The sequence below is a fragment of the Monodelphis domestica genome, chromosome 5, assembly GCF_027887165.1.
Source record: "Monodelphis domestica isolate mMonDom1 chromosome 5, mMonDom1.pri, whole genome shotgun sequence".
Classification (NCBI taxonomy): Eukaryota; Metazoa; Chordata; class Mammalia; order Didelphimorphia; family Didelphidae; genus Monodelphis; species Monodelphis domestica.
The window spans coordinates 193974425-193991291 of record NC_077231.1 but is presented as its reverse complement, the minus strand read 5'-3'; the positions used below and the strand labels follow the sequence as shown (position 1 = coordinate 193991291).

At 34.0% G+C, this 16867-nt stretch overlaps 1 protein-coding gene across 2 annotated transcripts in view; it reads left to right on the top strand.

Moving 5' to 3' along the window:
- WASL (WASP like actin nucleation promoting factor) overlaps positions 1-15350 on the top strand; it is a 99491-nt gene extending 84141 nt beyond the window's left edge. The window contains exons 9-12 of one of the 2 annotated variants that reach the window (XM_007504238.2): positions 2372-2389; positions 6206-6732; positions 10565-10673; positions 12673-15350. In XM_007504238.2, coding sequence (XP_007504300.2) covers positions 2372-2389; positions 6206-6732; positions 10565-10673; positions 12673-12734 — 716 coding nt within the window. In that variant the 3' untranslated portion in view covers positions 12735-15350. The remainder of the gene's footprint in view (positions 1-2371; positions 2390-6205; positions 6733-10564; positions 10674-12672) is intronic. The other variant, XM_007504239.2, reaches the window with a different exon arrangement.
- Positions 15351-16867: the final 1517 nt, after the last annotated feature.

Genomic DNA, 16867 nt, shown 5'->3' with positions numbered 1-16867 from the left:
TATACCAAGATAAATATCATAGAGAATAAATCATTGTATTGTTTTTAAAAAGAAGTAGAGAAGTATACAAATTTAGAGAAAGAATCCATCAGTAAAATCTGTGACCTTGGATAATTATGCAGAAATATGAGTTATATGTGAAGTAGCATTAAATATTAAGATACATTTTTTTAAAGACTCAGAAATCAGAGGTGGAAATCACAATATAGGACATTAAGTTGAAGATTAATGGATAACAGGCCTAGACACTGGAGGTCATCCTAGGTTCAAATCTTGCCTCATACACTTCCTAGCTGTGTGTGACCCTGGGCAAGTCACTTAAACCCTATTACCTAGTTCTTACTGCTCTTTTGCCTTGGAACCAATACACAGTATTGATTATAAGAGAGAGATTAAGGGTTTGATAATAGATAAACAGATGCAGAAACAAGTGATATTTCCAAACAGAAAGAATGGATGGCTTTGGGAAATTGCATAGGCCTGGCATGCTCAAATAAGCAGCATTCATTAAGTGCTTACTATGTATCAGAAAGAAAGGACTGGCACACAGACATTGTAGTAATGATAGAAGACATTCATTTCTGGACATCAGTTGATTTTTTCTTCTGGGACATCAGTTGATACTCTCTCTTCTTCCCTCCATTCCCCTCCACCTTTCCCCTTCTCCTCAACCTTGAAAGGAGAAGTTAACTACATTTTGGAATCCAGGCATAATCTGATGTATCTTAGAGTTTGGGAGGATGAATTTCAGAAGGTTTGGAGAAAGGATGGGTAGGATCCTGTGATCTCAAATCCAGTAGAGAAAAATCAGTCCAAGAGAGATGGGAAACTCAAGACCATACAAAGATAAACAATTCTGATGAAAGATAGGTCTTCTTTTCCCCATTTTATAGTTGAAAGAACACAACTCATGGAGGTTAAGAGATATAGAAGAGGAATTTAACTTTTTTTTGTTTGTTGGTCTCAGAAGGCAGAATTAGGAGAAATGAATGGAAATTATAAAAGGGCATGTTTGTTTGGGTTCAGTATAAGGAACAGTCATCCAAAAGTTGAATGGGTTACTGAAGGTTGTAAGCTCCTCTTCTTCCCATTAAAAACCTTAAAGCAGAGGTAGGATGACTACTTATTGGGGTTTGGGGGAGATTCTTTTTGAGATATATTTTTGACTTAGATGACTTCTGAATCACTCTAAATCCGTAGTTTCAAGTCAACATTACTGTCATTTCTAGAAGTAGTTGCATTCAACCTTTGATTATTAGTGTGCTTTGTAGATTATGGAAAGTTCTGGCTGCTTATACTGCCTCATTCCCCCTTGTCCTCACAATTAAACTGGGCTTTGAATGTGTATTAGCAGTATATTTGTAAGGGACTCAGTAAATTGTTTTTAAATAAGTTTTGAATTGTCACTATTACTCTTCTATACTAATATTTTCATCAACTGAGAGTTATGACTTCACTCTTATTATTATTTTTTAACCCATACTTCACTGTGTTTTGGTTCTAAAGCAGAAGACCAATAAGAGCTAGGCAGTGGGGATTAAGTGACTTGCCCAGTGTCACACAGCTAGGAGTGTCTGAGGCCAGATTTCACTTTTATTATTACTGTTACTTTATTACTAAGGGCAGCTGCATGGCATATTGGATAGTGCCAGCCCTAGAGTTGGGAAGACATATCTTACTGAGTTCAAATCTAACTTCAGACACATACTAGCTATGTGGCCCTGGACAATCCTGTTGGCCTCAGCTTCCTCATCTGTAAAAATGAGCTGGAAAAAGAAATGGTAAACCACTACAGTATCTTTGCCCAAAAAAACCCCAAATGGAGTCATGTACAATCAGAAATGACTAAAAACAACTGAATAATGTTATTACCAAACATTTACTTATTAGCAATATTTTCCAAAGACTTTGTTAGGCATAAAAAGTAAACACATTGTCTCAATTGAATTATCTTTGCAAACAGGCAAAATATGTTTGAAAAATAGGTTTAAGCCCAATACAGAGCCTTTAGAAATCATAGAAAGATCTTATGAAGAAAATAAGTTTGTTTTTAAGAATTTCACTCCCCTTTGCCCCAACTTAAAAAAAACAAAAGCCTCATTTATATTTTGTTGGGAAAATGTTTTCAAGGAATATAAGTAACATAGAACAAAATTCAAATCTTTTTCAAAGAAAAAGCAAATTAAAAAGAAATTAGCAGTTTGTAACATTTTTATTAAGAATAATTTAAAATTATTGAATGGAAATATTGTTTAAAAATGGTTTATAAGTATAGGATTTCAAAAAGTATTCAAATTATTCCCAACTTTTTTTTTTTTAGTGTCTGAATTTGTTTAGAGTTAAGCCACTTATAAAATAATCTGTTCTATAGGTCCACCACAGTGGAGTGGTATGTATCTGGGCTATTTCTTCACCTAATGTCACTAAAATATGCATGCTCTGGTTTGTTTGTCCTTCAAAAGACAATGTTCATCATCACTTTCCCAGATCTGGTTTTTATTCAGTTGTTTTTATTCTCTACTTGGGCCAGTGGCTCCATAGATTTCCAAACTGAAGTTACTGTTTAGAGGGAAAAAATTAGAATTCTCAGTTAATCTATCAATCAGTAAATACTTTAAAGTATTTGCATACTTCATTATATTTAGAGTTAACCCTTCACATTCATTCAGCATTATTTACTTAACTTATACAAAGTATACTTACATTTATACATCTCTGAAATTCTAATGAAAGTAATTGTATTGTTCTAAAAATGCCAATCTTTACTGTGCATGAAAATGAATAATTTTGCTTGTGTTATCTCTAATTCTAACAATATTTCTGTCATTGCATGTGTTTTACTGTTTACATGTTATTTTGAGTATTTAAATAATAATTCTAGTATATTACATTTCTTTAAGTAAGGGTTAGAGGAACCATTTGGAGAATTCCTATGGTTAAGTCCCTATCATGATATTGAATGGACTTTATCTTTAAGTATTTTCACTCTTTATTTCTTCCAGGGATATTGTTTTTGGAAAGCATTTTTCCTAGCTGTCTTCAATCTTGCATTTTATTAAAGCTTAATGATAAAAAATATTTTGTTTATTTTTAATTTGCTTTTCATTTCATATATTTTCTTTGTTTTAAAATCTGAGGTACATCAGTTTTTGGTATACAAGGTGACTCTCTTTCTTTTAGTGGTACAGTTTTGAAAATCCATAAGGCAGTCAGCCTTTCTCTTGGTGGTATGTAATTTTTGATTAGCAGACTTCTCTTGCATGCAAAAATGATTAACCTCATGCCAGCAGTTCTTTAACATTGTTTATATTGGTGAATGGCATGTGTGTTTGGGGGTTTTGTTCTACTCTGCTTACAATTTTTCTAGTCAGTTTGTTTTCTCATTTATAATTCAACTTGAGTAGCAAGTAAATGCACTTTTAAGAACAAAGTTTTCATAACTGTGGAGATATGCTATGTTTAAAACATATATATGTAAAATATTTAGGAATAAATTGCATTCTAGAAGAAAGTATTTAGAAACATTAGTTAGTCCTTTAAAAGATGGACTTCATTGTCTTACAGACTTTTTATGTGACTAAAAATGATTTAAATTTGTATGAGTATGATCAGTTAGGCCTAAGAAAACTTAATGGAAGTTTAACTAAATAGTACATGTACCCTAATATTAAGTAAATCCTGATGCAAAGGTTGATGTGCCTTTTTGATACCCCAAACTAATGCTTATTAGAGTATTATGAAATTGTGCTCTATGTGCTGAATGCTACTGATAGTTTCAGTGATATTTAATATAAAATTAAGATTCTTCTAAACTCTGATTCTATGTTTATTTGAGTAGTAATAGGAAGCCAAGTATCATAAAATATTTTTTTCTGTTTCCTAATGTACATGAGCCAGCCAGGTTTTGTTTGTTTTAATAAAATAGGGGTAAAAGGAAGAACTGCTTTTCTCTAGTTTTCAAAGGGAGAACGTACAAATTTCTGGCAAATTGATCAGTTTGAATTGATTCTTATCTTTAATGAAACAGAAAGGCCATCTTGAGACAAATGTATTCTACATTTTTTTTGAAATATTTTAACACAAAACAGAATGATCTGACATTTTTAGAAATAAGATTAGTTGGCATAGTTCTACTCTTCCAGTCCAATAGACATAAACTCGGCTCTATGCTTTTTTCCCTTTTAGGTGAAAAAAAGATATATTTGGAAATTTCCGTTAGTAAACCATTCCCATCAGATAGGGGAGTAAGAAAAAGTACCAGCATCCAGACATATAACATAGAACAACAAACTAACCTCTAACCCAGATGTATACTTCTCTCTTCCACACCAGAGGTTAAAAAGTAGAGACCATAATATTTTGTACTCATTTTAGTGTTCTATTTGAAAGTATCTTAGTTCTCTCTATGGGTTTAATGTGCTTTTTTTTTTTAAAGTTAAGATGAATTAAGAAAAACAATTTTCATACATCAGCAATAACCTTTCACAGGGTAACCAGCCCTAGAGACTTTTTTTTATAATTTTTTTTAATTCAGCATTTTGTAATAAACTAATGAACAGACAGGGTTGTCTGTAAATGCTAGTACATCAGGACCTACTTTGACAATATTATTGAGGTCCATACTTTGACCATAAAGGTAAACTTTCTTTTTTAAGAAAGATTTTATGGTATACCAGGAATCTTGGATTAACTCATCTTGTACTTATTAATGAAATGGCCTGTATTTTCTGCTTACAGTGGATCAAATAAAATAAATTGAGGAGTGGAGGGGGTTGAAATATGTATTTCAATAGGAATCTTTATTAATGTTACTTATCTGTGGTACAGTAGCATTACTGTTAATCAAATTATATTCATATCATAATGCAATGTGCCAGGTAAGATATGAGCTTTTATACTATTGGCAATTTCATGTCAATAAAAAATAATATGGGATGTCTAGGGCTTCCTCATAAAATATTAATTTTATGGTCGCATTCATTGAAATTGTAATATTTTTCTTAAAGTTATTTAAATGCATGAGTATAATGGGGATTAGGAGGGAAATAATTGCTATGTAATTTTCTCATGGCTTCATTTCTCTCACAAAGATATTTGGATACTAGGTCTTTCTATTAAGCAACTTTTTTTTTATTAGATTCTGTAGAGGCTCAGAATTAGCCAATTAATACATGAATATGGATTTACTATGAGTCACATAATGTCCCTTAAAACATAAAAGCCTCATTTCATAGGCTTATGTCCTCTTTTCCCTTTTTAATGCTCTCTGAAGGGATTCTACTGCACTTGATTTTCTGTATCTACTTAGACTCAGTTTTCTTTTTATTACATGATTTAATAGAATGGGAAGAATCATATTATAGTAGAAGAAAAGCAGGGCCTTTGGAGCTAGAGGTCTTGTGCCTGAGTTTTCCCATCTATAAAGTACAGACTAAATGGACTCTGAAGTCCTTTCCAGTTCTCGATCTATGATAATAAGGTGTGACTAATCTAATTTTAATAGATGGGTTTTGGAAGAATTTTACTTGGTTTTGTTATATGCAAACTATATTAATTTGAATTGTGTTAATTCCTTAAATTCATCATAACCTTTGTTCACACAGGAAAAGAGAAGTTTCAGTGGACAAACTCTTATAAAACTATTAGAATTATTGATTATAGAAATGTAGAACAATAGAGAAAAAGTCAGAATTTTAGTGAAAAATTAGGGGGGACATTTAAGCATAACAACTTTTAGTATTATAGCTTGAATTGGTATAGATATAAATAAATACTGATATTTGACATAATTTGACATTTAATTATGAAATGCAAAATGACTGTTTTAAGAAATCAAATTATTTAGATGCTTTAAAAAAAGAGAAGTAGATTGCTTTCTATTCTGCTGCAGATTTTTTACCAGTGACCAAAATGTTTCCTATAATTAATACTTCAGTTTTAGACTTGTTTATAAAAGTTTTTTTAAATCATTCCTTTTTAAAATTCCTATACTCTAGTTCCTTTGACATTAAAAAAAGTAGTCCTTAAGATCAGGCAGAATAGACTTTTAAAGAATCTTCCTTAGGACAGTGATATCTGTAAAAAAAAAAAAAGATGCAGAGGCCCTTTTTTGTTGTTGTTTTTGTTTTGAAGTGCATGTTGAATGAAAGGACTTTTCAATATGTTTATAAACATTTTTTTCCTTCTTTTTTTGTGTTTATTTTAGCACCACCACCACCACCACCACCATCAAGGGGCGGCCCTCCTCCTCCCCCACCACCTCCTCATAGCTCAGGACCTCCTCCTCCCCCTGCTAGAGGACGAGGAGCTCCACCCCCACCCCCTTCTAGAGCTCCCACAGCAGCTCCACCACCACCCCCTCCCTCTAGGCCAGGTGTTACTGTCCCACCACCACCTCCAAATAGGATGTACCCTCCTCCTCCTCCAGTCCATCCATCTTCAGCACCTTCAGGCCCACCCCCGCCACCACCTCCCCTATCAGTCCCTGGGTCAGCAGCACCTCCCCCTCCCCCCCCACCACCTCCCCCTCCACCTGGGCCTCCTCCTCCTCCTGGGCCATCCTCTGATGGGGATCACCAACTTGTGGCTCCTGTGGGAAACAAAGCAGCTCTCCTAGATCAAATCAGGGAGGGTGCCCAGCTAAAGAAAGTAGAACAGAACAGTCGTCCAGTGTCCTGCTCTGGAAGGGATGCACTTTTAGACCAGATACGACAAGGTATTCAGCTGAAGTCTGTAAGTATCAAAGTTCTTTTAATTTTGCATTATAAGTCATAGATCATTTTTATATTGTTAAGCTTTTGTTCTGAAATGCATTTCATAAAAAGTTACTTTCTCATAAAAAACACTATTAGGAAATTGTTTAGTATGTTAATTTAAACCATTAAAAGGGTGGAAGATTCTGGGAGCCCTCCAGACACACCAAGAAATTATGAATAATGAAAATAATTTGAATATATGAATATGAAAATAATGAAAATGTTTGAGCATCATTATACTAACACAAGTTTGGGGAACATCTTGGCTTCAGATTGAATCGGGCCATGACTTTATGTCCTCCTCGATAATAATTACAATTCAATAGTAATGACAGCTAGCACTTATATGGCACCTACTCTGTGCCAGACACTATGGTAAGTACTTTTTATAATTATTATCTCATTTGATCACAGTAACTCTGGTAAGTAAATCCTGTTATCATCCCCATTTTGCCAATAAGGAAAATAGATTAAGTGACTTACCCTGAGTCACACAACTAGTAAGTATCCAAGTTTGGATTTAAATTCAGGGTTTTTTAATTCCAAGCAAAGTGCTCTCTCTGGTGTATCACCTAGCTTCCCTTAAGAAGTATCCTTTGATGCTCTCATCACAATTCTGCACATAGCCCAGAGAGTTCTATCTGCCATGGCTATGCCACTAACAGCTCCAAATTTGTTTGGACCTTCTAAAGTGCCACTATATATAACTTCTTGAGAAACTCCTCCAGTTTGTGAAACACTGTTCTAGACTAACAGTAGTCTAAATTTGGGGTAGGCATTCTCAGGAATTGCTTTATTCTTCACAAAGTTATTAATGCTTTAAAAATGACAATGGTTCCCCAAGTGGCTTAATTTAATGTGTATTAATTTTTTTCTATATTGGGAAGTTGTTTAATATTTTCAAACATTTTTTCCTTAATTGTGAATTAATATTTTAGTTCATGGCAATTGCTGAGTCTGTGTATGTAGGGGGAAATGAATATGCATCTACCCTTGTTTCTCTGTATTTTTCAGTATATGTGTACATTTTATCATACTTATTTTATGGCCTGTATGAGCTTATGAACTTTCCTCCTAGCAAATCCTGTAAAATGTGTCTTAGATAATTTCTGATCACACAGCTAATAAAAAGAATGTTTGCTGATTATCCAGTGGAAACTTTTGGAGGATGATTCGATAAAAGTTAAAGAACTTTAGATTATAGTTAAATGGCCAAGAATGACCAAAATCCTTGTGAAAAACAGATTGTAACAAGAGCAAAAGAGACAAGCTGGTCTAATGGAAAGAGTGCTGAACTGGGGAACCAGGAACGCAGAGAACCCGAGATCTGAGCCTGACAAGTGGCCATAGACAAATTATTTAACAACAGAATGAACTTATATAACTCTTTAAAACCTATGAAGTTATTTATATTTGTTTTCTTTGAGCTTCAGTTTCTAGTAACTTTGCATATGTGATCATTCTCATAGGATATCAGGATAGCACTTTATAACCCTAATATGATAGAGAAAGGTGGGTACCTCTTGTCACTAGTTCATTCACTTCAGAGCCTATCCAGCTCTAGCATTTTCTGCCTTTTCAAAGAAGTAGCTTATTCTCCCTCGGTTTATCTTTTTGTCTCATTAAAAAATTAAGAGCAGTTCAATTCACTGAACATTTCTCAGTAACTGTTTTATACCGAATACAATTCTAGGTACTACAAACACAAGAGAGATAAAGGGTATAGTTGCTGACCCCAGAGAACTGTCCTACTAGAGAGAAATGGCCTTGTACTTAGACAAATAATATAAAACAATAGGGATGGGAAAGAACTAATATCGAAAGGATTGATTAATTAAATATTGATATCCCACCCCACCCTCCGAGTCCTTGAAAGAAAATGGATTCTTGTGCTGAGGTTGGTATGGTGGTTTATTTTCATATTTATGAATATAAATTATATTTTAGTTATGTACATAATGTTATTTTAGCAGCAATTATTGGCTTATTAATTAATATATTGTAGATAACTTAAAATACAAATAATCTAAAAAATTTAATAGAAAGTATGAAAAAGCTTGCTCACATATATGTTTGAATTTACTTCGTAAAATGCTCCCAAATTTAGCCATATGCATACAGGTATTTAATAAATGAAGGAATACATTTTTCTTCTTTCAGTATTTAATATATAGCAGCTTATAACTCTCTTGTTCAAGCTCTGCAAAGATAAACAGTTATTCTTTTTCCATGCCCAACCTATTGTATTTCCTTAAAAATATGAAGCTGAAATTTATCTGGTAAAGATTGAGTTCTTCCAAAAAAGATCCAGTGATTTTAGTGGACTGCAAGCTTACTGCAAGTCAAAAATATCAGAGGCTTCATTTTCAGAACTAAGGAAATAATAGTTTTATTCTGTACTCTGCATTTCCTCCATGTAGAATATTGTATACAGTTCTTAGTGCCACATTTTGATAAGAGCATTGATAAGTTAGAGAATAAGTGAAAGGCGATAAACCTGGCAAATTGGTTGAAAAAACATGGGATGTTTATCCCAGAGAGCAGAAGGTATGAGATGACACTCTAACTAACTAAGTATTTGAACAGCCCTCATAGAGAAAAGGGAAGACTATCTCTGCTTCGTTCCAGAGGGCAAGACTGGAACCAATAGTAAATAAAAGATTGCTAACAAATTAGGGATATCCAAAAGCATAATGGGCAGCCTTGGGAAGGAGTAGTGTACTAAGTACTAAGTGATGGCTGAGGGCCATTCTGATTCTTAAAATTCTTTTGATTCACAGCCTGTTTACTTGAGTTAAACTTATTAAATTAGTTTTTGAGGGAAAGTATAGTTAGATAGAATACCAATATATTCTGATTTTTTGCAATTTCTTTTTCCTTAGAAAAGAATGTTTACTCATACTGAAATGGAGTTGTGACTTCATTGACATGGTCGTACATTGATACAGATAGCTTTGATACAGATCTCTACCTCCCTAGCCTATGTGACTTTGGTACATCCCTTCCCAAAAGTTTGACACAGGAGGTCCTCCCAGTGATACTGGGTCTATTTTATTCCAAAATCTCAAGGATGCTAGTGGAACATAAGAGCCATTCACCAGCACAACACATACATTTCCTTATCATGCCCTATATACTATTTTTTTTCAAAGCTCTTTATTTTAATCTGCTCACATGCACCTCTCCATTAACCTTCGTATGATACTAATTTTTCATTCTTCTAAGACTATTAACATTCCATGACTCACAACTATTCAACAGTGAGTAGAATATTGGTATTAAAATGCTGTTGAGTTCATTAGGTAAAAGAACTTTATTCGTATGTCATTTGGATTGTTGAACGTCTAATTAAGTGCAACCAGGTGACAATAGACGTTCTTCCCAAATTGCATTGAGTATATGTTATAAATAGAGAAGCATATATGTTTAACTTAAATCAGAGTTAAAGAGAATACTTTTTTTAAAAACCCTGATCTGCTGTCTTACAATCAGTATGGTGTGTTGGTTCCAAGGCAGAACAATAAAAGCTTTCACTTGTTCAGGGAAACACAACTAGAAAGTGTTTGCAGTCTGATTTGAACCCAAGGCCTCTTCTCTCCAGGTCTGGCACTCTATCCTCTGAGCCACCTAGCTGTCCCAAAAAGAATATTTCTAAACATCTCAAGGATCTTGTTCATTTAGTCCTATCTCATTGTTTCCATGTTAAAAAACAAGAAAAAGTCTTGCAAGACATTCCCAGGATATAAAAGCTCTTTGTTATGGTTTACATATATTTATATATCCTTTTATTTTGTTTTTCTTTTTCAAAGGTATCTGATGGCCAAGATTCTGTGCCCCCTACACCTGCACCCACCTCAGGAATTGTAGGTGCATTAATGGAAGTAATGCAGAAAAGGAGCAAAGCCATTCATTCTTCAGGTATGATTTCTGTGAACTTAATTACCTACATAATTGTGTACGTGTGCTTAAAACTATCTCTTGATTTGTATGTACCAGTTCTGGTGATGTGGGCTCTTGGGTCTGTATCACCAGCTCACTGCCTGCATGCCTAGAGCTATAGCCTGGTGTTCTCAGGGGTGAGGACACCTGGAAGCCGTAGTCACAGATATTCATTGTGAGGGAGGGATTCAAGAATGTGCCAGTGTGACAGGCCTTGTAGCTGCATACGCTCTATATTTCTGTGTTTTCGTACATTATAATTTGTATGCACTGTGGGACAATTATTTTGTGGCAGCAGTAACCCTCCAGCTGAGAGAATTGACCAGAAACTAAACATACCCTAATTTATGTTACCCTAAATAGAGTATGTAAATCTTCCATCTCTCTGAGAATTACTTTAGAATAAGATATAGGGAAATAAAAGTCAAACGAATTATTTCAGTACTTATTGATATTGATCATATGATTGTAGTACAATTTATTAAACTACTTAACTGTCACTCCATTTTGTACATGTCGCATGCAGGAACAGTTAGTTGTAAAAATATCAGGAAATAGTATGAGAAACTTGAACATATCAGAAAAATTTTGTCATAAATTGTTAAAGAGATAAAAATTAGGCTTACTCTCAGTATTTGTATCATATTTAAAGTTATGAAATATATCTTCTAGTGCATAGATGGCAACATGGTATGATAGAATGAATGATCAAAAGACCATTAACATAAGTTGTGTACATATACTTACACACAGCTCAGAGCTGTACAAAACAGATGTAAAGGAGTTAAAAATCAAATATAAATGTTATCATTTATTATTATGTTCATATGTTACATATCCACAAAGTAGAGTTTCTAGGAAATAGCAGGCTTTCTCCTGTAAAAAGGGCCAAAACCATAGCTTAGCTTGTTGACCACTGAAAAATGCCAAATTAAATTATTAAAGAGTTCAGTCATGAATTCCATATTTAATTATTCTGAGATATTTTTCATTAGAGTTCACCTTAAAAGATGATGAACACAATTGTAATATTCCAATTTCAATCACCTAGTCATGCTACTAGGTGCTTTTCTGCATTGGATTCTGTATACAATTTAAAATATAAATGCTTGCTTAGTAATTTTATATAGTAATTTCTCAACCAGCCAGCTTTCAGAATGGAAGGAAATAGTACTATAAATTCCTTGAGGACAAGAACTTTGATGTGTTTTATTTGGTATGTCTTCCCATTAGTTTTTATAACAAATGCCATTTACCCCACACTGAGTTCTTATTAATTAATGATTTCCTGAATCAGATCATCATACGTGATTATTTCATAAAAATCCCCACATTACTGATCTTACTCTGGTCTTTACCAAATGATATATTTTTCCTAAATGCCTCCTTTTAAAAGTTTTATGAAACTACAAGGCAGTATACACTCCTGGAGAATTAAAGTGTTTTCCATTTCATTAGGAAAATCCTTAAATCTTTACCTATTGATACAGTTACTATCCAAAGCAAATTTTTAAACCTCTCTTTGGCCAATTTTTTAAAAATTATGTTTCCTAGAATAACATTATCATTGACTTAATTGCAATGATTTGTTAAATAGCTTTAAAAAAAAAAAGGTGATTTGACAGATGCCAGATGCCCCTAGTACTAAAATCAGCCATCATCGGTCAGTAAGCATTTATTCAGTCAGTTCGCATTTGTTAAATACTAGGTTCCAGTTGCTGATGAGAACTGGCGATGCAACAAGGATGTGACTCTCTGGCATCAAGGAACTAGTAGTGTATTCAGGAAACAGACAGACATCAGGTATATTTATACACATATACGGAATACATATACAAAACAAATGCTAGATAGTTTGGACCAAGTGCCGAGATTAAGGAAGGCTTTGTAGACATATTTTTATGGCCAGAGAGGAAGTAGGCTGTTATTTAAACCCATGTAAATGTGTTCATCTTAATAATTTTTTTTGTACTTCTAGATGAAGATGAGGATGAAGATGAGGAAGAGGATTTTGAGGATGATGATGAATGGGATGATTGATCAATATATATATTATATATATATATTTTTTAAGATGAAATACTAAACACTACTTTCTGTCTATGGATTCTGTAAAATTATCATGTAAATGTTCTACCAATTTGCTGTATATTTTTGTTGCCTTTTGCTTTTTTTTAATTAATCTGTGCAATACCTCATTTAATCTGTAAAGGTTTGTCATAATCCTCTAAAAAGCTACTCCCTGTTACTGTGTGCAAGTTTACATCAGGATGCTCAATTGACTTGTGAATATTGTTTATTCCATCCATAAGGGAGTTTAAATGTAATATGTGAGACTGACAAAAACCTTATTGTAATTTAGTTATAATGCAAGAAGGAAAAACACTATTTTCATACCCTACTTTTTCTGTATCTAAATTTTCTTATTAAAAATCTAGTCTAGCACTACATTCTTTTTAAGCAATGCAGACAGTTTATTTAACCCCTTCATTTTGAATACAAAGCTATATGAATGTTGAGGCTGGTATATTTGCACAGTTCCCAGAACATCCCTACACTGATGCAATTTCTCATGTTTCAGCAATATGTTTTACATAAAATCACTACAAAATGATAGTTGTGAAAAATCAGTCCACCTCTTAGAACAAACATAGCAGTATTGTCTGCTGTTAGTCAGCAGTGGTCATTAAAAGCTCAGATTCCTAGGAGCCCTTCTGCACCTGGCATAAACTGTGGGGTCGTGTTTATGCTATGACACGTTTAACAGCATCCACCTGGCCAGCCGGCAAGCTTAAGGCTTTCGTTTTTCTTGTGATTAAAGTCTCCATGATGTCGGAGCAGTTGTTTGACTTATTTGGGGGTCGGTTTTTATGTGTTTCTGACCTGAAGGGCTATGTTTGATGCTTATTTCAATAATGTGGGTTAAATTTAACTTTTAAAATTGGGACACTAGTGTATTAATAAAGTGTAATTAAGTACTATCATTTTACAGTCTGGATAGATTTACGGTGCTCATGAAATTTCAAACACTAAAACAGAAATCCAGAAGAAGAAGAAAAATGACATGTACAATTGAGAATTTTGACACATTTCTACTAAATTTTATTGGTATTTTCTCAAGGTATTTGTCAGATGTAAAATGAGTAAATTTTAAAAAATCTAAGGCCTTAAAATGTGAAACTGAACACAAAATAGGAAAAAAAAGAAATCGATTTTTCTTTACTTTATTGCAAACCCGCACGTTTTATGCATACTGAAAGGTTTTTTAAATTAGAGTTCCCTATATCAACAATACAGTGATGTACCCCAAAGTGGGTATGTAATACCTATAACACTACTGTACCTACAGTAAATTTTAGTTAGAAAATGATCAGATTTAATAATACACAGCTTTTCACAGATTGAGTCATATGCAGAATGTAGTTAATTAAAAAGAAGCATCTTAAGTATTTCAAGACTATAGTCACAATATCAAACTAAATTTTAAGCTATCCAGAATCATACTGACCAAACCCTAGTATTGACATGATCTTGACAGGCTGGTCCTGCAAGATGTGGCTTGAATTTCTAATCCAGTTATCACGTAATCTCTAGTGATCATGCATCTAGTTATCATAAGAAATAATTTAAAAGGTTTTGTTGCTGAAAGCAGTAAGTGGGGCAGTAAAAGTTAAGTTATTCAGAGAATGTTAACTTCCTTGCAAGAGTCATTTAAGCACATGGGAAAAACTCCAAACTTTTTGTTTCTTGCAAATACTAACAGTGCCCTCTGCTGCTAGAAACCTTTGCTTGCTTTGATTTTTATTGTGGCTTGAGCTCAAGTGAGTCTAGTGTGGGTGAGACTGAACACCACTAACCAATGAAATTAGGAATTTGTGCACATGGAAAATAGACCTTAGGTTTGGGGAGGTTTTTTGTTGTTGTGTTTTTTTTTTTTAATATATGATATCAAATAGATTTTCCTTTTGGATATTCATGGAAAAAAAAGTAATTCAGAACCCCAGATTTTTCTTAAACACATTCATTTTAAGAATGATTCAGATTTGAAGAACTTTGGAAAGAGAATGTCAGGTTGTTTATTTTTTACATTGAAAATATAATTTAAAAAGCTGTTTATCATTTGCCCAGGATGGCATTTGATCTGTGGGGGGTAGGGGGGAGGGAAACAATGGATATTCTTTTGTTGCACAAAGTCCGGATTACAATTGGTTTAAAATAGGTGATCTATAGTTCAGTCCAGGCATGAAGACTGAAACTAATCCGCTAAGATGTAATGGCTGCATGTTTCAGCACTTCACCATTTGCACTGTGGGCAGAAGATAGTGTTTTTGTAAAAGTGTTGAGCTTCACTATCCCTGCATATTGTCTGAAAGCCTCGCATATATACTCCAATTACATGATTGTCTGAATAGCCTTAGCATTTAACAAACTAGCATGAGGCTTTTTGCATCAAAATGCTACGTGATAGACAATATCAGCTAGCCACTTATTGTATGTATGAGATTCATAAAGACTTTCAATCATTCAAGTTTCCATTTATCAACTGAAATTTTGTTTAGTATGTGAATTTTTGAAATGTACAGTGAATAGGATGTTGCACTGGTGGCAATTCATCATGGAGCATAATAAAATTAATTTGACCCAAATAGTACAAAATAGTGTGTTTTTTGATTCATTGAATGTTTAGAGATGAGAATAGCTAAATACCTGAAGAAAGGAGGGGAGAGCTATATTTTTTGCACCCACAAGGTCTATAAGGCAATAAATCACCTCAGATTTTCAGAAGGCTTCATATTCAAAAAATGATTATACCGTTAAATAAACACAATGAGCAGAAGAATGTGACAGACAACCCTGTTCTATTGGCAAATGCAACAGCTGCTCGGCAGCTCCCCTGGAAACAACTGCTCCAGTTGAGTCTACAGAGCTCTCACACTTCAAGGTCAAATTATTTGGTACTCTTCAACATACCAGAATGACTATGAAATGTTGAAACTTGCCAGCTCAAAAGACCAGAGTAACATTGAATTTTATTCATAATTTCATTAAAAGCCAAGAATTGTCAACATACTCAGCACTTAAGTGCAATTTAATGAACAACATTAAATATTGAGAAATAATGAGAGTGCTCATTTTAGACAGGAAACTCAGCTTTCGTCTACAAGTGGAATAGTGTGTTCCATTGATGCAGACACACGTGGGCGTCTGAATTACAGAATCCTGCGTGGGGCTTGCCTTCTGGAGCCTTAACCAAATTTAATAAAGTTTTCATGAACAAGTTAGTGTTGGAAAAGTTTTACCTTTTAATACATGCCTATTCCAGTGGGACCACTCCAAACCAGAGAATGATTCCTTTAAAAAAACAAAAATTTCGAGAGAGAAATGGCTTACTTGCTTTTCTCTTGCATCGGGTTTTATCTCCTCACTAGAGAAGTTTCTGAAATAGCTTTCTGCTCTCCTTAGTTAAGTGCCCAGAGGCCAAGTATAGAGATAAAGCTTATTTATAGTATCGGAGGAAACACTGCCAACTCACCTCCAGAAGGCAGTCACTAGCATGGGTGTCTGCTTATGTGTGCGATTTCTTTTTAAGAGACTATTAGAGAAATGTTGGGAAAGGAGTCATGTTAAACTGACCATTTGTTAATACAATGAAGATGTTTATTTCTTGACAACCTTTTTATTTAAAAAAATTGTTGGAAACCATTTATGTTGCGCTAATCATTTCCTAGCATGGGTTTCATAATCTAGATGGAGAAGAGAAAAGATCAGATAACTTAAAACGTTTTTTAAATGAATTTTGAAAAGGAAAAAAAAGTTTAATGTTGGCCCTTAGGAAGTACACGGCTTTATGTTAATACTAGAAGCACAAAAACAAAAATAAGATAGTCCTGCCTTCCGACGGTTCCCCTTCTACCAGGAGGACGCAGATAAATGGAAGGATGACAGTTGGAAGAAAACAAAATTAAAAACTAGGGATCAACGGTATAGGCTTCACTGAGGAGTTGCCGCCTAAGCAAATGAAAAAGCAAATAAGCAGTAATGTTTTATGCCTTTCATGTTTATATCGGGCATTTCTGGAGAGCCCCACCTTTCTGAACCCTCCATAAGGAAGGAAGCAAAGCAGAACCTGTGAGCCCAAGGCACAGTTTGGGCCGATGCACACACAAGCCCTA